Raw genomic sequence first — 23,612 nt, 5'->3', positions numbered from 1 at the left:
GCACTGGGTGGGATTTTCTGTCTCTAAACTGGTGGGCATCATCATGGGTGGATGTGAAAATTTAAAGGGCCGTTGTAGTTCTCCAAATTTTTCTGTCCTGCCTCCGCTGATGACTACCAATGTCGGGATTGGAAAATCCTGTTCTTTATCTGGCGTTTTTAAAGGCAGGAGTGGGCAAACCACACAATTCTGAGTCAGACTCCTATATGCTATTGTGAAGTGCAAAATTTACCCCTTTGTTTCTTTGCTTGCCTCATCTCCATTCCCTTTGGTCCCAGAGGATGAACTTTTCCATAATTGAATATCTCTTGTTTTCCACAGACCATCTTTTTGCCCTAGTCCTATCCAATCCCTTGCATGAAACCGATTATATCGCTAACTTTTCTAGTTCTGTTGAAAAATCACAGACCTGAAACATCGGTTGGAATTTTTGGATTATCCGGTCCCACTGATGATGATTCCAATGGTTCATTGGCTCTGCCACAGGAAAACCTGTGGCATCGAGGGGCTGGTAAATTCTGGGTATTAACTCTATAGGCAGGATTTGCCACCACGTGTTTCGCAGCGGTAGAGGTGGTCCGCCACTAACCAGCAGCGGAATCTTCTGGTCCCAATGTTGTTAACAGTGTTTCCTATTAAATGCTCACCACCAGGAAATCCATGGCAATAGTTCACCATCAGCGAGACTGGAAGGTCCTGCTGGTGTGAATGGCTGGAAAGTTCTTTCTGCGCACATGCTGCCTAACCTGCTGAGACTTTTCCAGCATTTCCTGTGCATATTATAAATAAAATGTTGATGTTGCGTTATAGATATTTGTTAAGTTATCACCAAAGACTTTGGACCCTTTATGTAGATCGACAGTCACAGGGTCGCTGGTTGTGTTACTGACTGGGTTTTCTGCTATGCATCTGTACACATGTTGCTCTTCTTCTGTAACATGGTCTATCACAAGAACTGTCCCATTGTATATCTCAGAGGGAGGTCCAGACAAAGACACTTTTTCCCAGTGAATCAGAACATTTGTTTCTTTGGAGACAGAGCAGCTCAAAGTGATATTTGGTAAACTCGAACAGTTACCAAGAATCCCTGTCTCAGGCTGGGAAACTGGTTCTGAAATATACAGATAATAATTAACCTACACAAGAAAATCCATGCGCTTTAGAGTAATTCATTCAGTTTGATGGCCTGCAAAACATCTCCAAGACACATGATAAACTAAGACACAAATGTAAGTCTTTGCTTTTTGTTTTGTGTTTTAAATGGATTAATGTTAAAGACTGAGAGATCCCGATGTGCATTGTTTTTGTACTTTACAAATATACCCATTTGATGCATTAAGCAGGAGACAATGGATTTCTTGGTAAAGGAAAAAAGATGGACAGCATAATAGTGGAATGGGATGGAAAAGTGAATCAATGGAAGAAATGAAAATAAATTACATAAATAAAACATGGGATGAGGGTTGATGGGAGAGTTCGCACCTGAAGTTGTTGAACTTAATGTTTAGTCTGGAAGGCTGTAAAGTGCCGAATCAGAAGATGAGGCGTTGTTCCTCCAGTTTGAGTTGGGCTTCACTGGAACATTGCAGCAGGCCAAGGATAAACATGTGGACATGAGAGTAAGATGGTGTGTTGAAATAGCAAGCGACAGAAAGGTCTGAGCCCTACTTGTGGATGGACTGAAGGTGTTCAGCAAAGTGATCACCCAGTTTGTGTTTAGTCTCTTCAGTGTAAAGGAGACTGCATTGTGAGCAGTTAATGCAATAGACCAGATTGAAGGGAAGTGCTGCTATATCACAATGCTGACCTTTGTCTTCCATTGACATATTTTGATCTCTTAATGTCCCACTACCAGCACCCTTCTTAGTCATACTTACCGCCATTTACATTATCTTTGTCTTTTTGTCCGTTACATCTTTGTCAATTTCTCCTTAGCCTCCACTTATTGCTGGCCCTCTATTCAGCCCCTAATGCTCCAACCCCATCCTCCACAACAGTATAAACCTCATCCTATTTCCAGTTCTCTTTAGCTTTGACAAAGAGTCATCCAGACTTGAAAAGTAAGCTCTGTTCTCTCTCCACGGATGCTGCCAGAGCTGCTGAGATTTTCTGCTTTTAATCCTTACAATTGTATTATTCCGATTAATGAGGAAAATCCAAATGGTATAACCTGACATTGATCATTACCCAAGTTGATATTTTGCATTGACAGTTTTGGGAAAGAGATGGACAATATTCAGGTAACAATAAATTATGGCGAAGTGTTTTCTTATGTAATGTGACTTTTCTTACAAAGACTGCTTTAGTAGTGTCTGATCCAGCCCCTCAACACAATCCTGTATCTTTATTTGTACAAGAACATGCTGATACAATACAGCAACTAATAATGCATAATTAAGGTCTGTCCTAAAGAATTTATCTGATGAAGAGAATCCAAAGTAATTTTCGAAACTATCTTTAATTAGCCATTCTCTGATGATATATTCTATGTCAGCAATATTGATAAATTGGCTAGTAGGCAATGCAGATAGTATAAAGTTCAACAATTGAATGCAGTATGTTTTGGAATGTCAAGTTTTCCATGTATTTACAAACCAATATGCATAATCTAATTTGTCCATAAACAATGACTGAAAATGGTAGAGTAGTTATATTTAATTAGGAAATACTGCAGTAATATTTCCCATGAGGAACACTCTTTCATCTCAGCCACGAAGTCCATAACACTACCCTCAGTGCCACTCCCTATTGAACAAGCTGGTCTCAGCATGTTCACTTTATCAACCCAATGGTTACCTAACTGAGCGTTGATTATTCCTAAGTACTTGTTTTTGCACCCGATTTGTTGCACTAGACTACTAGAGTAACTTAAAATTGAGCAAGCTGTTGGTGAAAAAAACAATCGCTATTTGTTTTCTGCCATTGACCCTTATCAAGGTGGTTCTGTAGTTATGGCAACTTTTTCCAGTTTTCCACAGATAAGCTGAAATCTTGCTAAACCTGCCTGGAACTGAATAGAAAAGATTCAGAGAGGCATTAATAATTAAACAAATTCTTTTCAGTGCATTGCAAATTTTAATTCACTGCAAATATATGTATTGCATTACTGATGCTAACCAAAGTTTTTGATCCAATAGTTTACTTAATACACAGTTTAAAAAATAATCATTAGCTTTGCTGAATACCTTTGGGTCATCTGCAAGCAGGATCCAGACCTTCCTGTCGCTTGTCACTTCAACACACCACCCTGCTCTCCTGTCCACATGCCCATCTTTGGCCTTTTGCAATGTTCCAGCGAACTCCAACGCAAACTGGAGGAACAGCATCTCACTTTCCAATTGGGCACTTTGCAGCCTTCCGGACTGAACTTTGGGTTCAACAATTTCAGAGCATGAACTCTCCCCTCCACCTTCACCCCATTCCCAATTATTTTATTTCATCTTATTCATCCATTTTATCATCCTTCTTTCTCACTTAAATTTTAACTTGACCTGGATGTTGAGCAGGGAGGAGGTAAAGAGGCAAGTGTTGCACCTTCTACGGTTTCGTGGGAAGGTGCGGTGGGCAGGATGTGAGGTGTTGGGTGTGATGGAGGAGTGGATCAGGGTTTCCTGGAGAGAATGGTCCCTGCAGAATGCTGACAGTGGGGGTGAGGGGAAGATGTGTTGAATAGTGGAATCATGTTGGAGTTGGCGGAGGATGATCCTCTAAACATTTTCTTTGCTCTTAACTCTGACGAAGGGTCATCTGGACTCGAAATGTTGGCTCTATTCTCTCCCCACAGATGCTGTCAGACCTGCTGAGATTTTCTAGCATTTTCTGTTTTCGTTTCAGATTCCAGCAGCTGCAGCATTTTGCTTTTAGCTTGCACTGACATATCGCCTTCCAAGATCTTACAGCAAATTAAGAGCGTTTGAAGAGCAATGCAACTGATGCGCGATATAACACATGAGAGGCGGGATGTACTCGGGAAATAAAGGCTTTTATTGCCAACAATAACAGAGCTACTATATACAGTATACGATCCCAGACTAAAGGGTCACCAGGCAGAGCAGTGACCTTTATACCTCTCCCAGGAGGCGGAGCCAACTGGGGTGTACCATAGGACTATATTAACAGGTAGAACAGCCCAACCCTAACCCCAACAGTAACATATCTACAGACTCATTGTACTGACCAGACCATGGCTCAGCACTACCTGGTGGGAACCAACAATGGTTCACCCCATTCACCCCTCCTTTGAAAACAAAGGCCGGCGGGGTACAAAACACAGAACAATTGTTCATCTGTCTATAAGTTCAAACGGTCTGGGGGACCGCACCGTCGCTGTGACCTCCTCAACACCGGCGATGACACCGGTTCAGGCAATCGCGGTGACGTTCTCTCCAAGGCGGTGTCCAGCGACTCCTCCAGTGCCTCACGGGCCGGTAGACCCCGAGGTGGTGACAATCCGCTGAACTCGGGCACGCCTTGAAGTGGCGACCATCTCCTGGACTCAGGCAAGCTGTACACGGGAGTAAGAGGGTTAAGTGGTGGTCCCGATACTGCCAGCGCCGTGTCAGGAGGGGAAAAAATGGTTGGGGGGTCCCTAACAGGAGGTGTGGGAGCGACAGGGGTTTCCAAGCCCCCTGCTGGCGCCAGATCTCGAATCGAGACCGTGTCCTCTCGCCCGTCAGGATATGCCACGTAGGCATACTGAGGGTTGGCGTGGAGGAGATGGACCTGTTCAACCAAAGGGTCGGACTTGCGGGTCCTAACATGCCGCCGCAGGAGGACAGGTCCTGAGTACGTCAACCAAGACAGTAATGAGGTCCCAGAGGAAGACTTCCTAGGGAATGAAAACATTCTCTCATGAGGAGTAGCGTTGGTTGCCGTACACAGGAGTGAGCGTATGGAGTGGAGCGCATCAGGGAGTACCTCTTGCCAACGGGAGACTGGAAGACCTTTAGACCTCAACGCCAGTAAGACAGCCTTCCAGACTGTAGCATTCTCTCGTTCGACCTGTCCGTTACCCCTTGGGTTGTAGCTCGTGGTTCTACTAGAGGCAATCCCATATGAGAGCAGGTATTGCTTCAAGTCATCGCTCATGAACGACGAGCCCCTATCGCTGTGGATATAACAGGGGTAACCGAACAGGGTGAAAAGATCACGAAATGCCTTGATAACCGTGGCAGCGGTCATATCAGAACAGGGAATGACAAAAGGGAATCGTGAGTACTCATCAACCACATTGAGGAAGTACACGTTCTGATCTGTTGAGGGAAGGGGGCCCTTAAAGTCCACACTCAGTCTTTCGAAGGGACGAGTGGCCTTAATGAGGTGTGCCCTGTCAGGTCGGTAGAAGTGCGGTTTGCATTCCGCGCATACCCGGCAGCTTCTGGTTATGGACCTGACATCCTCCACCGAGTAGGGTAGATTCCGACCTTTATGAAGTGGAAGAGCCGAGTGACCCCCGGATGGCAGAGGTCATTGTGGAGAGCCTGCAATCGATTCTCCTGCATACTAGCGCATGTTCCACGCGACAGGCCATCCGAGGGCTCGTTGAGCTTCCCTGGACGGTACATGATATCATAATTGTAGGTGGAGGGTTCGATTCTCCACCTCAAGATTTTATCATTCTTGATCTTACCCCATAACGTGTTGTTGAACATGAACGCCACGGACTGCTGGTCCGTGAGTAGAGTGAACCGTTTTCCGGCCAAGTAATGGCGCCAATGATGAACGGCCTCCACAATGGCCTGGGCCTCCTTTTCCACCGCCGAATGTTGAATTTCAGGGCCTTGGAGGGTGCGAGAGAAAAAGGCGACGGGCCTGCCCGCCTGGTTAAGTGTGGCGGCCAGGGCGAAATCAGATGCATCACTCTCCACCTGGAAGGGGATGGACTCATCGATAGCGTGCATCGTGGCTTTCGCGATGTCGGCTTTTATTCTTGCAAAGGCTAAGCGAGCCTCTGTTGCTAGGGGAAAAGAGGTAGACTTGATGAGCGGACGGGCTTTGTCCGCGTAATTGGGAACCCACTGTGCATAGTATGAGAAGAAGCCTAAACATCTTCTCAGTGCTTTGATGCTAGTGGGCAGGGGAAGTTCGAGGAGCGGACGCGTACGGTCTGGATCAGGGCCAAGGACCCTGTTTTCCACCACGTATCCGAGGATAGCTAGGCGGCGCGTGCGAAATACACACTTTTCCTTGTTGTAGGTCAGATTCAGGCGAGATGCAGTGCGTAAGAATCTAAGAAGGTTGGCATAGTGGTCCTGCTGGTCATGGCTGCAGATGGTGACGTTATCCAGGTACGGGAAGGTAGCCCGCAGTCCGTTCTGGTCCACCATTCGGTCCATAGCACGCTGGAAGACCGAGACCCCATTCGTGACACCAAAAGGAACCCTTAGAAAATGGTACAGGCGACCATCCGCCTCAAAGGCCGTGTATTGTTGGTCCTCTGGGCGAATGGGGAGCTGGTGATAAGCAGATTTTAAGTCGATGGTGGAGAACACCCGGTACTGCGCAATCTGGTTGACCATGTCAGATATGCGCGGGAGGGGATACGCATCCAGCTGCGTGTATCTGTTAATGGTCTGACTATAGTCTATGACCATCCGGGGTTTGTTCCCATTCTTAACCACCACGACTTGCGCTCTCCAAGGACTAGCGCTAGGTTGGATGATCCCTTCCTTGAGGAGCCGCTGAACTTCAGATCGAATGAAGATCCGATCCTCAGCACTGTAACGCCTGCTCTTTGTTGCGATGGGCTTGCAGCCTGGCACGAGATTCTGGAATAGGGAGGGTGTGGTAATCCTAAGCGTTGAGAGACTACATGTGGAGCGCATTGGGCAATTTAGAGGCTGCGGGTCTCCCACTGAAAGTGGAGGGAGTAGCCCATCGTACTGCAGGGTTACACTCTTCAAGTGGACCATAAAATCTAGTCCTAGGAGTATTGGCGGGCAAAGGTGCGGTAACACAAGGAGCCTGAAGTTCTCGTAAACCGTGCCCTGCACCGTCAGATTGACCACGCATCTCCCTAACACGGTGACAGACCGGGACCTTGACGCCATCGAAATTGTCTGCTTGACAGTCCGAATCCGGAGAACACACCGCTTCACGGTGTCAGGGTGAATGAAGCTCTCCGTGCTCCCGCTGTCAAACAAACAATAAATCGGGCGTCTATTTACCTGCAGGTCCATTATGGACTTGTCGAGTCTGTGAGGCTTGGCCTGGTCCAGGATGATCGACGCCACCGTTGGTTCGTGGGTGCAACTGCAGGCAGCTGAGATGGTTGATGACGACCCCTGCTGGTCATTCGCGGTCGGTGCCGACCAAAATGGCTGCCCCCATAGGTCGCACGTGGACGATGGCGCCAAAACCTGCGGCCCCTGCAGGTCGCACGTGTCTTGCGACTCCGTCGTTCGGAATGGCGACGTCCTGGAATTGCACGTGGTAGAAGACCTTGAAGACGCAGAAGACAAGGAGGCCGGCTCCATGGAGTCACACGCCGCACTGCTGTTCTTGGATGGAGGTTTGGACTGGCATACTTTGGAATAATGCCCCTTCTTGCCGCAGGCGGAGCACAACACCGCTTTAGCTGGACATCGCTGCCGAGGGTGTTTCACCCCCCCCACAGAAGTAACACCGCGGGCCACCTGGAGCTGCTGCCGTCGTCAGGTCCGAGGCTGGGAACGCAATCGCGCAGTTTTTCGGTCCCGCTGAATGAAGTGGAGTCTGCGACTGCCCCTGCCACACTGTCTCCACGTGGTCGTCGGGGTACATCGCCAGACTTTTGGAGGCCGTTTCTAGAGCGTCAGCTAACTCTATGGTTTTAGTGAGATCGAGGTTACCTTGCTCCAACAGCCGAAGGCGGATGTACGACGAGCCGATTCCCGCCACGAACGCATCTCGAGCTAGGTCGCTCATGTACTGGTCTGCCGACACTGACTTGCAGTTGCAGGCTCTGGCTAGCTGCTGAAGCTCGCATGTGTACTGTTCTGTCGTTTCGCCGGGCTGCCGCCGTCGAGTGGCTAGAAGGTATCGAGCATGGATCTCATTCAGCGGTTTGTTGTATCGCTTCTTGAGATGCTCGAGGGCCCCTTTGTAGTCGGTGGCCCCACGGATCGCTAAGTATACAGCGTCGCTTACCCTCGCGTGGAGGACCCGGAGTCTGTCGGCGTCGTCAGTGACCGCTGTGGAGGCGTCGAGGTAATCTTGGAAACACTTCAACCAGAAGTCGAAAGTGTTCGATGCTCCCGCCGCACGTGGGTCCAACGTAAGCCGTTCGGGTTTAAGCATTTGCTCCATGTTTTCTTTTGTCGTTTTTTTTTTCAAAAGAATTTACTTGTTGGCAATAAAATTGATGCGCGATATAACACACGACAGGCGGGATGTACTCGGGAAATAAAGGCTTTTATTGCCAACAATAACAGAGCTACTATATACAGTATACGATCCCAGACTAAAGGGTCGCCAGGCAGAGCAGTGACCTTTATACCTCTCCCAGGAGGCGGAGCCGACTGGGGTGTACCATAGGACTATATTAACAGGTAGAACAGCCCAACCCTAACCCCAACAGTAACATATATACAGACTCATAGTACTGGCCAGACCATGGCTCAGCACTACCTGGTGGGAACCAACAATGGTTCACCACAGCAACAAAGAAAAAGCAGCTGCAAATTAGAAGAGTAAGATCCCACAAACAGAAATGGGCTAATGTCCAGATAATCTGCTTTTGGTAATATTGATCGAGGGATGAATATTTGCCAGACATATATTTGGACTGGAAATGGGATATGAATAAAGAAATCATGCATCGGGGGGGTGGGGGGTTGGAGGGGGAGGTGGTGCAGTCTCATCAAAGAGAATGAAATGGAGATGTACTAACATCCACAAAATCTTGGAAATATAGTAGCCAAACATTATGCGGTACCAATTGCAGTGAAGATCACCGTTAATTTTCACTGTTCCTATGTTTCCTGTTCCCTGTTTAGCACTGCTGCTTCACAGCTCCAGGGACCTGGGTTCGATTTCCGGCTTGGGTCACTGTCTGTGTGGAGTCTGCACATTCTCCTCGTGTCTGCGTGGTTTCCGGGTTTCCTCCGGGTGCTCCGGTTTCCTCCCACAGTCCAAAGATGTGCAGGTTAGGTTGATTGGCCATGCTAAAAAAATTGCCCCTTAGTGTCCTGAGATGCGTAGGTTAGAGGGATTAGCGGGTAAATATGTAGGGATAAAGGGGTAGGGCCTGGGTGGGAATGTGGTCGGTGCAGACTCGATGGGCCAAATGGCCTCTTCCTGCATTGTAGGGTTTCTATGATTTCTATGATTCTATCACAAGGTCCTTCAGTGTGAGTTTGGAACGGTGGTTATCCAGTGGGTTTTAAAATTCCTTCCGAAAAGTTCATAGGTTAAAATGGAATTTTACCACATTTTACTGTTAGGACAAGAAAATCTATGTGGCGGTAGTGGGAGCAATCCTGAGATTTGGTCCCACTGTACTATGGCCAAGCTCACCAATTGTGTTGCCACCTGCTCAATAGTTGCGAACTGTTGCTGCACAATGTCGACCATGGAGCAAATACTGATGAATATCTTCACCGCGCAACATATCTGGAGGAAAGGAATTCTAGAAATATAGCACCACACAAGAGCAACCTGCAGAAGGTTAGTTGTGGCTGAAGATGTCTTCAGAAGCTGGTTTCAGTTTATTGAAGCTTACTTGTTGATCTACATATAATTGAAGGTTCCCGTGACTTGGCTGTTGCAAACTAGTTTCTGAATGACGGTAAATGGAGTGTGCACAGATGAAGGGAGACCCTGTGTACTTCATGTCAGAAAATCAGGAACTGTCCCTGTGTCGGTTTCTCAGCACCTTTGTTTAGAGATTTTTCAGTACATTGGTGAGTTTCTGTGTTAGACACTTGACCAGCGGTACAGTAGCACAGTGGTTAGCACTGCTGCTTCACAGCTCCAGGGATCTGGGTTTGAATCCCAGCTCGGGTCGCTGTCTGTGTGGAGTTTGCACATTCTCCCCGTGTCTGTGTGGGTTTCCTCTGGGTGCTCCGGTTTCCTCCCACAGTCCAAAGATGTGTGGGCTAGGTTGATTGGCCATTCTAAATTGCCCCTTGGTGTCCCGGGATGCATAGGTTCGAGGGGTTAGTGGGTAAATATGTAGGGATATGTGGATAGGGCCTGGGTGGGATTGTGGTTGGTGCAGACTCGATGGGCCGAATGGCCTCTTTCTGCACTGTAGGATTCTATGATTCTATAACTAAAATAAACTCTATCTAAACTGATACCTGCTTCAAATAGGATGGTGATGGTTGAAACTCAGACACAAGGTGCTCTTCAGATGCACATTTTAATCACACTCTGCTCCAGAATACTCTATCACTGCAATCCTTTTGCCAGCCTCGAAGCAGAGGTTCATCTTCTGTAAATTCCAGCTCTTCCCAGTCCTGAATACTTGGGAGCAACAGCACAGCAGATCAGTTATTTGATTATGGAACACAATATTTGTCCAAAGATGTGCGGGTTAGGTTGATTGGCTATGCTAAAATTGCCCCTTAGTGTCCTGAGATGTGTAGGTTAGAGGGATTAGTGGGTAAAATATGTAGGGGTAGGGCCTGGGTGGGATTGTGGTCGGTGCAGACTCAATGGGCCGAATGGCCTCTTTCAGTACTGTAGAGTTTCTATGATTCTTCTATGAATATTTACAGTGCAGACAGGCCATGCAGTTCACTGCTCCATGCGAGTTTAACACCCATATACACAGAGAGGCAGATTTTTTACACAGAGAGTGGTGGGTGCGTAGAACTCGTTGCGGGGAGAGGTAGTGGAAGCGGATACGCTAGTGACCTTTAAAGGGCGTCTTGACAAGTACAAGAATGAGATGGGAATAGAGGGATATGGTCCCCGGAAGGGTAGGGGGTGTTAGTTAAGTAGGGCAGCATGGTCGGTGCAGGCTTGGAGTGCCAAAGGGCCTGTTCCTGTGCTGTAATTTTCTTTGTTCTTATATGCTCCACATGACCCTCCACTCATCTTACTTTATTTAATCCTATAGACATAAGAACATAAGAACTAGGAGCAGGAGTAGGCCATCTGGCCCCTCGAACCTGCTCCGCCATTCAGTAAGATCATGGCTGATCTTTTTGTGGACTCAGCTCCACTTACCCACCCGTTCACCATAGCCCTTAATTCCTTTACTGTTCAAAAATTTATCTATCCTTGCTTTGAAAACATTCAATGAGATAGCCTCAACTGCTTCACTGGGCAGGGAATTCCACAGATTCACAACCCTTTGTGTGAAGAAGTTCTTCCTCAACTCAGTCCTAAATCTGCTTCCCCTTATTTTGAGGCTATGCCCCCAAGTTCTAGTTTCACCCGCCAGTGGAAATAGCTTCCCTTCTTCTATCTTATCTACTCCCTTCATAATCTCATATGTTTCTATAAGATCTCCCCTCATTCTTCTGAATTCCAATGAGTATAGCCCCAGTCTACTCAGTCTCTCCTCATAAGCCAACCCTCTCAACTCGGGAATCAACCTAGTGAATCTCCTCTGCACCCCCTCCTTGCCTGTATATCCTTTCTCAAGTAAGGAGACCAAAACTGTAAACAGTACTCTAGGTGTCGCCTCACCAGCACCTTATACAGTTGCAACACAACCTCGCTGTTTTTAAACTCCATCCCTCTAGCAATGAAGGACAAAATTCCATTTGCCTTCTTAATTACCTGCTGCACCTGCAAACCAACTCCTTGAGATTCCTGCACAAGGACACCCAGGTCCCTCTACACAGCAGCATGCTGCAATTTTTTACCATTTAAATAATAGTCCATTTTGCTGTTATTCCTACCAAAATGGATGACCTCACATTTACCAACATTGTACTCCATCTGCCAGACCCTCGCCCACTCCCTTTGTAGGCTTTCAGCGTCCTCTGCACACTTCGCTCTTCCACCCATCTTAGTGTCATCTGCGAATTTTGACACACTACACTTGGTCCCCAACTCCAAATTATCTATGTAAATCGTCAACAATTGCGGTCCCAGCACTGATCCCTGAGGCACACCACTAGTCACTGATCGTCAACCAGAAAAACACCCATTTACCCTTTCTGTTAGTTAACCAATCCTCTATTCATGCTAATACATTACCCATAACACTGTGCACCTTTATCTTATGTAGCAGCCTTTGGTGTGGCACCTTGTCAAATGCCTTCTGGAAATCCAGATACACCACATCCACAGGTTCCCCATTGTCCACTACACATGTAATGTTCTCAAAGAATTCCACCAAATTAGTCAAACATGACCTTCCCTTCATGAACCCATGTTGCGTCTTACCAATGGGACAATTTATATCCAGATGTCTCGCTATTTCTTTCTTGATGATAGATTCAAGCATTTTCCCTACTACAGAAGTTAAGCTAACCGGCCTATAGTTATCTGCCTTTTGTCTACCTCCTTTTTTAAACAGTGGCGTCACATTTGCTGTTTTCCAATCTGCAGGAACCACCCCAGAGTCCAGCGAATTTTGGTAAATTACCACTAGTGCATTTGCTATTTCTCCCGCCATCTCTTTTAGTACCCTGGGATGCATTCCATCAGGGCCAGGAGACTTGTCTACCTTTAGCCCCATTAACTTGCCCAACACTATCTCTTTCGTGATAATGATAGTTTCTAGGTTCTCACCTGCCATAACCTTCCTGTCATCAATTTTTGGCATGTTATTTGTGTTTTCCACTGTGAAGATCGACACAAAATACCTGTTCAATGCCTCAGCCATTTTCTCATTTCCAATTATTACATCCCCCTTTCTCGTCCTCTAAAGGACCAATGTTTACTTTCACCACTCTTTTTTGTTTTATATATTTGTAGGAACATTTTCTATTTGCTTTTATATTCTGAGCTAGTTTACTCTCATAATCCATCTTACCTTTCTTTATAGCTTTTTTCGTGGCTTTCTGCTGACCTTTAAAGATTTCCCAATCCTCTAGGTTCCCACTAACCTTTGCCACTTTGTATGCATTTTCTTTCAATTTGATACCGTCCTTTATTTCCTCAGATATCCATGGCTGATTATCTCTTTCTACAGTCATTTCTTATCACTGGTATATACTTTTGCTGAGTACTGTGAAAGATCACTTTGAAAGTCCTCCACTGTTCCTCAATTGTCCCACCATAAAGTTTTTGCTCCCAGTCTACCTTAGCCAACTCCTCCCTCATCCCTTTATAGTCTCCTTTGTTTAAGCACAAGACACTGGTATTGGATTTTACCTTCTCACGCTCCATCTGTATTTTAAATTCAACCATACTGTGATCGCTTCTTCCAAGAGGATCCCTAACTGCAAGATCATTAATTATTCCCGTCTCATTACACAGGACCAGATCTAGGATAGCTTGCTCCCTTGTGGGTTCCATTACATACTGTTCAAGGAAGCTATCGCGGGTACATTCTATGAACTCCTCCTCAAGTCTGCCTTGACAGACCTGGTTTGACCAATTGATATGTAGATTAAAATCCCCCATGATAATTGCTGTACCATTTTTACATGCATCAGTTATTTCTTTGTTTATTTCTCGCTCCACCATGATGTCATTATTTTGTGGCTTATAGACTACGCCTATCAGTGATTTTTTTCTCCTTACTATTTCTAATTTCCACCCAAATGGATTCAACCTTTTTTCCATAGAACCTATATTATCTCTCACGACTGCCCTGATATCATCCTTAAATATCAGAGCTACAGCACCTCCCTTACCTTCCTGTCAGTCCCTCCGAACAGTTTGATACCCCTGGATATTCAATTCCCAGCCGTGACCATCCTGTAACCATGTCTCTGTAATGGCCACCAAATCATCCTCGTTCGCAATGATTTGTGCTGTCAACTCATTTACCTTGCTTCAAAAGCTACGAGCATTCAGATAAAGTGCCCTTATGCTAGTTTTTGTACCTGATTTTTGAATTCTACACTTCCATTAATAACATCTCCTGAGTTCTCCTTCCTTTTAACTTTTTTCCTGATTTTTGATGTACTTGGAACCTTCTCCCCAAATTTTGTCCTTGCTCCCTCCTCCTCGAACTCCTTACATAGGTTCCCATTGCCCTGGCATATTAGTTTAAACCCTCCCCAACCGCTCTAGCAAACACTCCCCCTAGGACATCAGTCCCAGTCCTGCCCAGGTGTAACCCGTCCAATTTGTACAGGTCCCACCTCCCCCAGAACCGGTCCCAATGCCCCAGGAATCTGAAACCCTCCCCCTGACACCATCTCTTCAGCCTAACCTTCCATTTCTTTCTCTTTCACCCATTTATCTAATTTCTCTTTAAATGGATCCATGCTATTGATCCCAACTACACGTTGTGGAACTCCTTCCGCATTCATATATTTGCCCATTGCAACCTCATAAATACTTCAACTGCCATTATAAATTTCAATGTCTGAGAACAAAATGAATAGCAGGAGTAGGCCATACAGCCCCTCAAACCTGCTCCACTATTCAGTAAGATCAAGACTGATTTTCCCTCACAATGCCACTTTCCTGTCCTTCCCCCCTTGATTCCCTTTAGTGTCCAAAAATCTATCAATCTTAGCTTTGAATATACTCAACAACTGAACATCCATAGTCCTCTGCATTAGAGAATTTTAAATATTCACAACCCTCTGATTGTAGACATTTCTCCTCATCTCAGCCTCAATGGCCCAAGACTATATTCTCCAGAAAGGGGGAGAAGTCTCTCATTGTACCCTCACAAATCCCTGAAGAGTTTGATGTATTTCAAAAGTAATGATCCCTTAATCTTCAAAATCCCAGGAAACATAGGTTAATTTCACTAAATCTTTATTTGTAGAAAGCCCTGTCATCCAGGGCTCAAATCTAATGAAGATTTCATTGCACCAACAAGTTTATCCACAAAACAGCTTGTTGTATTCCAGACATGATCTCACCAAATTCCAGTCCAATTGAAGCAAAACTTCATTCTTTTCACACCTAAGTCATTTTCAAAAAAGGACAACATATCATTTTCCTTCCTCTTTGCTCGCAGCACCTATATGTTAACTTGCTGTGACTGCTTGATATTTGTATGTGGTTTTACTTGTCATGGGTTAATTATTTGCTTTTTCTCTCTGACATGCAGCCACATAGAAAACTGAACAAATGCAGCTTATTTTTAACTCCTTTGTGTACAAACCACAGTCAAATTGAAGGCTGCTGAAAGGCTGCATTTCTGAGTCATGAGTCAGTTGATAGAGCTCTTGGGGCGAATTTTCACGTTAGGCCCGCCACGGGGCGAGGGGCGGACCATGGAAAGATCTGTTGATCTCGAGCGGGATTTTCCGGTTTCGGGGCAAGCGCGGCCAGAAAATCCCACCCCTTGTCTCTGAATCATGAGGTTCTGGCTACAAGTCCTACTCCAGGCCGGGAGTACAAAAATCAAGACTTGCACTCCAATGCAGTACAGAGGGAGATTGGGGGAAACCCATACAGACACAGGAAGAAAGTGCAACCTTCACATAGACAGTGATCCAAGGCCGGAATTGATCCTGGTCCCTGGCACTGTGAGGCAGCAGTGCTAACCACTGTGCCACCGTAATGCTGAATGGCAGTGATTGAGCAATGTCTCAGTGATAGTCAGGCTAAATTCAGGCACATTCATTACTGTCTGTTTAAACTCACCGGCTCGTGTTTGAGGGGATTGGTTCCCTCCTGTCCAGGAGCTGCTTTCCAATCTCCACACACTCACCTACTTTCCCATTTCCATTTGATTGTATATCATTGATACTGTTAAGGAACTCAACAATCAGCAACTTCTTTTCTTGAACATGCCTCCAGTAAATGAAAAATACCTGTCCTATACGTGCTATGGTTCAGGGTGGAGCTTGGCATTGTTTGGAGGTTTATTCTTTGCAGGTCTTCATTTCAACACCTGACTGGCACTCGTCCATACTCAGTGAAAAAGGCACGTTTTGTTAAAATAACTTAAAATGAATTGTCTTTTTCAATGTTGGTGATTGAATCAATATTCTTGTTTTCCTGAAATGATTTGTTTAAGTGTTTGCTTTATTAGATCTGGAATTAACCTGTCGTGCAGACAGATTATTGATAATTTAATATCAATGTTAATGATCTTCTTCAAGTGAGACCTGGAGCTGATTGTAAGCCTATCTGTTTCCTGTTGCTAATGTAGGGCTGAACTTTCAGGTACAGCCAGGGGTGATATCAGAGGAAGTCAGGATGGAAAATATTAGTCACAATAACAGAAAATGCTGGAAAATCTCAGCAGGTCTGACAGCATCTGTGGAGAGGGAATAGAGCCAACGTTTTGAGTCTGGGTGACCCTTTGTTAGGTTGGAGGCAGGGCAGGATTGTGATCCCTTCCAATTCCTAATAAGGCCATTAAGGTGGTTGAGGAGCTCCTAAAGAGCTTGATAATGGATGATGTTGAGATTTTCATGGGAGTGCACAGCCTGTATGTGAAGTCCAGAGCAGATAAAGGCTGGTACACAGTGAGCAGCCAATCATGCCAGGACATTGCCAGTGCACTGCCTGGGCTTGCCCTTACCCTCCCACCCCATCTGCCGGTGAGACCTCATTTCCCAACTCTCACTGGACTTTGCACCCGTGTTGCTGTTTGTGCTCACGGCGAACATTGGCGACAAAATCCCCTCCAATGTTTCCTCAAGGCATATCTGACATAATCCTGGAAGAAAACCACTTCTTGCCTTTGCTCATCTGGCAAAAGATTTGCCTCCATTATATTAACACAGCAATGACCACAAAGTAATGTTGGGAAAGTGTGTGCTGGTACATGCCAAGTAGAACCCAAAGAAAGGTATCATACCCAAATTGGGAATATTTGGATTGTCAGTGAATTCACCAAAACTGGCCCAATTGGTCACTGTTGTGGGGAAATTTGAAGGTGGCCAATTGTGTCTTAATTCAGACAACTCAAAACTCACAAGGCAAATATCTCTGTGCAAAGATGTAGCAAAGTTTATTGAACAAATAAGGCACAGAACAAACAAACGTACAGCCGACCGGAGACTCACGAAGGGTTAAATAGCTCTGGGAATAGAGTGACAGAACCTCTCCGAAAGATGTGAAATACGGTCAAATACAGATCAATTATACTTTTTTCTAATGAATAATTCCACCTTTCATTTGCTTAAAATCAATTTAATTTAGTAGTCCTGCATCAGTACTAATCTCTGTCAAATACCTCAGCCAACCATATGGTACTTAATAGAAAGGTGATATTTTATTCATCCTTCGAGTCCGGACGTGGCCATCCCCTTGGCTCTGACTATTTCCTTGTTACCTGGTAATGGCAGATGCTACCGTAAGGTCAAAGTGGACATTCCCACCGGCTCACTGCCAAGTTCAATAGATATGTGTTCCTGTGTCCAGAGGCATATTGATCCTTATGCTTGGGCAATGAATGCATCCATTCATTATTGTTGCAACATACGTTTCCTTTTAGGAACCTTCCCGATAAGACTACTGCTGACTAACTGGTTCCCAGACCTTTGGCTTTAAACTATTGACTTTTACCACCATGCCTTTCAGTAACCTAGCTTTGACCAAAGTGAACAATGCATTTGAAATACGTTAAAATATCGTAAAATATCAACATATATGTTTTGAAATCATAACTTGTTTTGATTGTCTTACTGCATTCACATATTTGTAAAACTGTTTGTGTTTGCTGTCTTATGAATCATTTAACTCTTTACTGATCACTTGTCCTCTAAAAGACTGAATTCTGCCTATAAATCTTACAGACTGGTTAGGAATCTCCTCCCACAGTCACTATATGGCAATAATTTAATTTGCACCTTCGTTCTCTGCTGTTTGTTGGGAAGCATCAGTGATTAATAGTAAAGTCTATCCTTGCCATTTAACAAATACGAGAATGCTATGCTTTTGCAAAGGATTACTCTGTACCTCCATAATTTATTTCTAACTATGCTGTGTTGCAACTTTTATTATTAAAATGGGAAGCGTAATGTAAAAGTCACAAGCTGTATCATTCGCCAACCAGAAATATCACATCAATATCAAATCTAATAGGGACTGCATCAAAAATGGGCAGGAGTTTCCGGCCGTGCTCACTCTGAAACCAGAATATCCTGCCCGAGGTCAATGGACCTTTCCATGGTCTGCTCCTCACCCGCTACAATTCCCATGGCGGGCGGAATGGGAAAAATCACCTGTTTGTTGAATAAATAATCACCAGGTTTATAGAGAAAAAACATCCAAGGGAGAGAATGATTAACAAGCACATAATTCAGTTCAAAAGTAGTCAGACAATAAATATCTCATTCAATTTAAAACTAAACGTCTTAAATAGTTGAGTAAATAAATTAAAATAAAATCTTCCCCACAGGTGCATTTTAAATTTTACCTAAACAATAAATTTAATGCTGGTTTTGGATGTGGAGCTGGAACTTTGAGCTCCTAACCCAGCTGCAAAATTCTTCATTTCCAACAATTAAACTTTGTTTCCTTGAACAGATAGCTTGTAAAAGCACAGCTTTACCTGAGCAGCAGATTCAAGCAATAAGCATTTATTTCATTATTATACAATATCTTCCTCCTCACCATGAGAAACTCCATAGGATTCCTTCAGTTGCCTCCTGTACCGATCTCCCACTCCTCACCCATCTCACAGACATTGCCCCCCATCTTCAGTGTTCCCTCTCTCGCTCCCCGCTCACCACCCCTTCTGCAGAGATTCTCCCCCCCCTCCCCCCCCGCCAATCGCCATGCTGGCAGAGTTCCCCTGTTCCTTCCCACCCTGGCAATGTTGCCCCCTCCCACTCCATGGATCTCTCATAGCTCCACCCCCAGACTCCACCCCAATTCAGGTCCCACCCCATTGGCACTGCCCTGGGATAGTAATGGTGTCTGATGTTCAGTGCAAGATTGCCCAGTGGGCAGTGCCATAGTGCCAAGCAGGCACTGCTAGTCTGGCATTGTCCCATGGGCACTGCTCAATGCTGCCCCCAACCACCAGGAGGCTTCAATGGCCTCCGATCCTCCCAGTGAGGCCATCACATCTGGTCTCCGCTGGTGGGGACTCGCTGGGGAGAACCTCGACCAGCAAGGTGGTTAAGGTAAGGGAGACTGTTCGCCAAACAAGCCCTACCCTAGTGGCAGGCCCCCATCCCATCCAGCAACATGGCAGCAGCTGACCCACATGCTTGCACCCTGGAGATTGGTGCTAAGTGGTACTCTCCTCCTTGCTCACCCTGTTGCTCCTGAACCACACTTGAAGGGACCAGTAGTGATTTGCGTCCTTGTAACATCCTACCGGAACATTCTGGGAGGGGAGACGATCACTTGCCAAACTCACTAATGAGATTGAAACCCAGTCAATCTCATGCTAATCAGCATTGTGCCCTTTCTGGGCATGATCTGGTTTGCGCCAGTAGAAAGGGACTGGGACAATTGCAAACTATTTGGCGCCCAGCGTGGAACCGAGTTTTAGACCCCCATGCTATTTATTAGGATCAACACGATCTGCGCCAGGCACAGTGAGGTCAGAAAATCACCCCTGATGGGCCGAATGACCTCCTTCTTTGGATGGCACTGCTACCTCATGGAGACAGGAACCCGGGTTCAATTCTGGCCTTGGGTGACAGTTTTTGTGGAGTTTGTACATCCTCCCCATGTCTGTGTGAGTTTCCTCCGGGTGCTCCGGTTTCCTCCCACAGTCCCAAGATGTGTGGGTTAGGTGGATTAGCCATGATGAATGTGTGGGGTTACTGGGATAGGGTGGAGGGGAGGGCCTGACTAGGATGCTCTTTTGGAAAGTCGGTGGAGACTGGATGGGCTGGATGGCATCTTTCCACACTGTAGGGATTCTATGAAACTTCTATGAAGCCGGTGACACTTGTTGCTAACTATCATATGAAACTAATTAGCAATTTTCCATCTGAAATTCTTGAGCATTTTTGTTGCAATAATACAGAAAGCTACTGATAACACAACAGGACTGCAATCTGCTCATCAAACACTTCCCACAATAAGTATAATATATATTCATTCCACTGAGTGAATTGTAGGAGATGATCAACAAATCACACGAGAGCGCTGTTGCTAGATGACGATTCTATCAGTTTATCTGAAAAACATGTAACGAACATCAATGAACATGTTTACAAGGCAGGAATGCTCCATAAATACAATGAACAGCCCACTGTGATTAGGCCAGTGCTGCACCTAGCTCTGCTGGTTGGAAAGTGAAACGCTGACACGTTTGTAAGGGACATGATACATCTAAGCAAAAATATATGCCATCAGGTCATTTCAGCCAGAGCCATTAAGGTTAAAACTAGTTATTTTAAATGCTGAAATTCAATGGTGTGACTTAATTGTCTGTGTAGTTGGGAATTGTGTATCGGACCATTGCAGGGAAAAAAACATTCCAGACTTAATAATCTCTTCCTGTTTTCTTTCATAAAATCCCTACAGTGCAGAAGGAGACCATTCGGCCCATCGAGGCTGCACTGACAACAGTCCCACCCTGGCCCTGTCCCTGTAACCCATTGTGTGTACCATTCTAATCCCCTGACACTAAGGGTTGGTTATATTTTTTAACATAGCCAACCAACCTAACCTGCACATCTTTGGAGTGTGGGAGGAAACCGGAGCACCCGGAGGAAACCCACGCAGACATGAGGAGAACATGCAAACTCCACACAGACAGTGACCCGAGGCCAAATTGAACCCGGGTCCCTGGCGCTGTGAGGCAGCAGTGCTAATCACTGTGCCACCATGCCGCCATATATCAATTGGTTGATAAATGTTATCACTCTTTTCATTGATAAACATTCTTCAAATTAAAGCCTCCAGCTTCTCTACAAATAGTGTCAGATAATGAAGTAACAGATCATCGGGCAGCAGTGTCTGTATTTTTTTTTTGTTTTTACGCTGATTTGAAATGTAATACTTACCGCTTTTAGAATGAACTGTTTTAAGGTACGCGATCGTAAAAACCAAAACTATTGTCACCACAGGAATCAGGACCATCAAATGGTCTATGTTACCTGAAATAAATTTACAGAATTTTATGAAATGGAAGGAGACAATATAGCTCATACTGAATGTGCCAGCTCTCGAGAACTATACTCCCCTTATTCAGTTCTCACCACTGTTTCTGGTGAGGGAATCCACATCATTACACACCCACAGCAGAAAAATAAATCTTCTAATCTCTGACTTTACTTTGTTGATGATAAATCTATGCACTTACTGATGAGTGGAAATATTTATTACTGATTTCACATCAAAAATCAGAATTTTGACTATTTTTGCCAAACCATTCCAGACTTCTTTGTTCTGAAAATAACAGCTCCAGGTTCTCTACCAGGCATCATAATTAAAAGTTCCCATTCCTGGTATAATTCTTTTGAATAAAAACATGGGCCATGATTCTCCCATTGCGACCTACAACTTTTCTGTCGGGTTGCGGTGGGAGCTGTGCTTCTCCGGCCTTGAACAGGGATTTGTGCATGCGCCGGGAACGCATGAGCATCTCCCAGAGCCGGCGAACAGTCGCCTTCTGCACTGTAGGGATTTTATGAAAGGTCCCGATTGAATCTCGCACCCTGCCAGGAGTACTTCACTCCAGCGGGGTTCAGACGAGCTTCCCACGTTCAGGGAACTAGTGGGAGACTCCACTGGAATGAAGGGGAGGGCAATTGGGGCCCCCCAGGGGGTCGTGCAGTGGGGGGGGTTGCCCCCAGGCATGGGCACCCTGGCAGTGCCAGCCTGTGCTCCCTGGCACTGCCCAAGGGGCAAAGTGCCCATGCCCAGGGGGCACCTTGGCACTGCCCATCGGGCATTGGGCAGTGCCAAGGGGGCAGGGCCTATTTTGGACGGGCCCTAGGGATGATGAGTGGGGGTGCGGGGTTCCCACTGCCACTCTGCAGACAGGATCAGTCTGGGATGGAGGGAGGGCAGCGATTGAGGCAGGCTGGGGTGGGGGGGGGGGGGGGGGGTCTGCCGGGGTGAGGGGGGTTGGGGGATCGCCACTGCTGGGGGGTGAGGCCTGGACATCGGGGTGCTCTGGAGCGGGGGGGGGGGGGGGGGGTGGTCAGGGCTGGTCTGAGAATTGCTGTGAAGGCCGCGATCGGGCTATGGGGGCGCTGGAGGGAGCCTCAACATTAACAGTAGTTCAGTTTCAATTACTCACTAAATACTTCCATCCTGAAAGTACTTTCATCACGGTTTTTCAGTTCTATCCCATAGTAGTTAATCTGTATTTCATATTCGCCAGTGTCATTAACATGTACATCATTCAGCCCCACCAAATCACTGTAAATTCCAACTCTGTGCTGATACAGTGGGTGCACAATGTACAGCTTCTCTGGACTATTGGATTTCCATGTTAAAATGTTAAACGCCACGGGAAATTTCAATCTAAATGTTACATCATATTGACCAGTGCCATTGTACTGTATAGGGAACTGGACCTGTTCTCCTGTGGTGGCATTAGTGATGGTATCAGGTCTGGTGAGTAATGCTTCTCCACTTTCTACAAACAAATAGAATACTGAAAAACACAAACATATATTGTACAAATCAAATTTGTGTTACAAAGTCTGAGAACAATAAAACGTATTATGAACTCATGATGAGTGAAGGTTGAGGGAAAAGTAAATATTGAGCCTAGTTTTATGGCCCTATCACGGAGGGGCTGGAAAACGTAGCAAACCAAAGGTCTATTGACTTCAGCAGGAGTGGAAAATCCCACTGGTGGAAAATTCCACTCAATGGGCAGGACTTTACATTCCTTTGTGCCGACTGGATTTTCCAATTCTGCTGAAGACAAGCCCCCCTCTGCGGGTTCCCTTGCAGCGGGATGAGATGAACCACACATAATGGTGATGACATCAGTGGGACCCAAAAATCCCACCGCGTCTAGTCGCGAGCCGCCTCCGCTGCTGGAAAACCTGCTGCCGGAGGGGGCAGAAAAGCCCACCCAATACTTTTGTGCTCAAGTCAGTATACCAAGAGATGGGAGACTGAATAGCCTCGATGCTCTGTGTTAAACTCAGTAGTTCCAAGGATTCATTACAGTACAGATGAAGGCCTTTGGCCCAGTTTTGTCCATGCTGGCTCTCTGTAAAGCAGTTTGGTCTGTTTACATCTAGTTATAGCTGAACAACTACAGGGGGCAGGGGGTGGGGGGTTGGGGGGTGGGGTGGGGGGGGGGGGGCGCAGGCGGGCAGAGGCAGGGGAGTGATCTTACTGGCTTGCCACTCCGGTCGATTGGTGTGGCAAGCTGGTAAGATCAGGCTGGAGGCAAAGAATCAGCACCTGATTTAAATATGATTAGTGAGTTCTGGATGCAATAGTCCGGGCTCATTTGTCCTTACCTCCTCGCTGGTGGAGGTCCTCACTGGCAAGAATCATGTATGCTTCCCATTAACGGGCACCTGACGTGATTGCCTCATTGGTATGACAAGAGCTGGGGGCAGGCCAGGCAGTGCCAGCCTGGCACTGCCAATGGGCAGTGCCAAGGGGTTGGGGCTAGAAGGGGACAGGCCCATGATAGGTCGGTGCAATGACGGGGTGGGGAGGGGGGTGCGCTATCCATCAGGAATTGGCCAGGATGGGGT

General features: G+C 46.0%; 1 protein-coding gene across 1 annotated transcript; it reads right to left on the bottom strand.

Moving 5' to 3' along the window:
- Positions 1-779: 779 nt before the first annotated feature.
- Positions 780-23,406, bottom strand: LOC144491822 (SLAM family member 5-like). The gene is made up of 3 exons (XM_078210117.1): positions 23,370-23,406; positions 22,184-22,525; positions 780-1,111 (listed from the first exon to the last, which is right to left on the bottom strand). Exons 1-3 carry the CDS (start codon positions 23,404-23,406, stop codon positions 780-782), a joined length of 711 nt encoding a protein of 236 aa, XP_078066243.1.
- Positions 23,407-23,612: the final 206 nt, after the last annotated feature.

This window comes from Mustelus asterias, chromosome 3 (genome assembly GCF_964213995.1).
Source record: "Mustelus asterias chromosome 3, sMusAst1.hap1.1, whole genome shotgun sequence".
NCBI lineage: Eukaryota > Metazoa > Chordata > Chondrichthyes > Carcharhiniformes > Triakidae > Mustelus > Mustelus asterias.
This window is presented reverse-complemented; position numbering and strand designations above follow the sequence as displayed.

What these genes read in the sequence shown, in the direction of transcription:
- LOC144491822 (XM_078210117.1), bottom strand. Translation starts at nt 23,406, where the DNA reads ATGATTCTTGCCAGTGAGGACCTCCACCAGCGAGGAG. An exon ending in GGACCTCCACCAGCGAGGAG is followed by an intron (nt 22,526 to 23,369) that starts GTAAGGACAAAT and finishes ATTTGTTTGTAG; the next exon opens with AAAGTGGAGAAGCATTACTC. An exon ending in TTTCAGGATGGAAGTATTTA is followed by an intron (nt 1,112 to 22,183) that starts GTGAGTAATTGA and finishes TGTATATTTCAG; the next exon opens with AACCAGTTTCCCAGCCTGAG.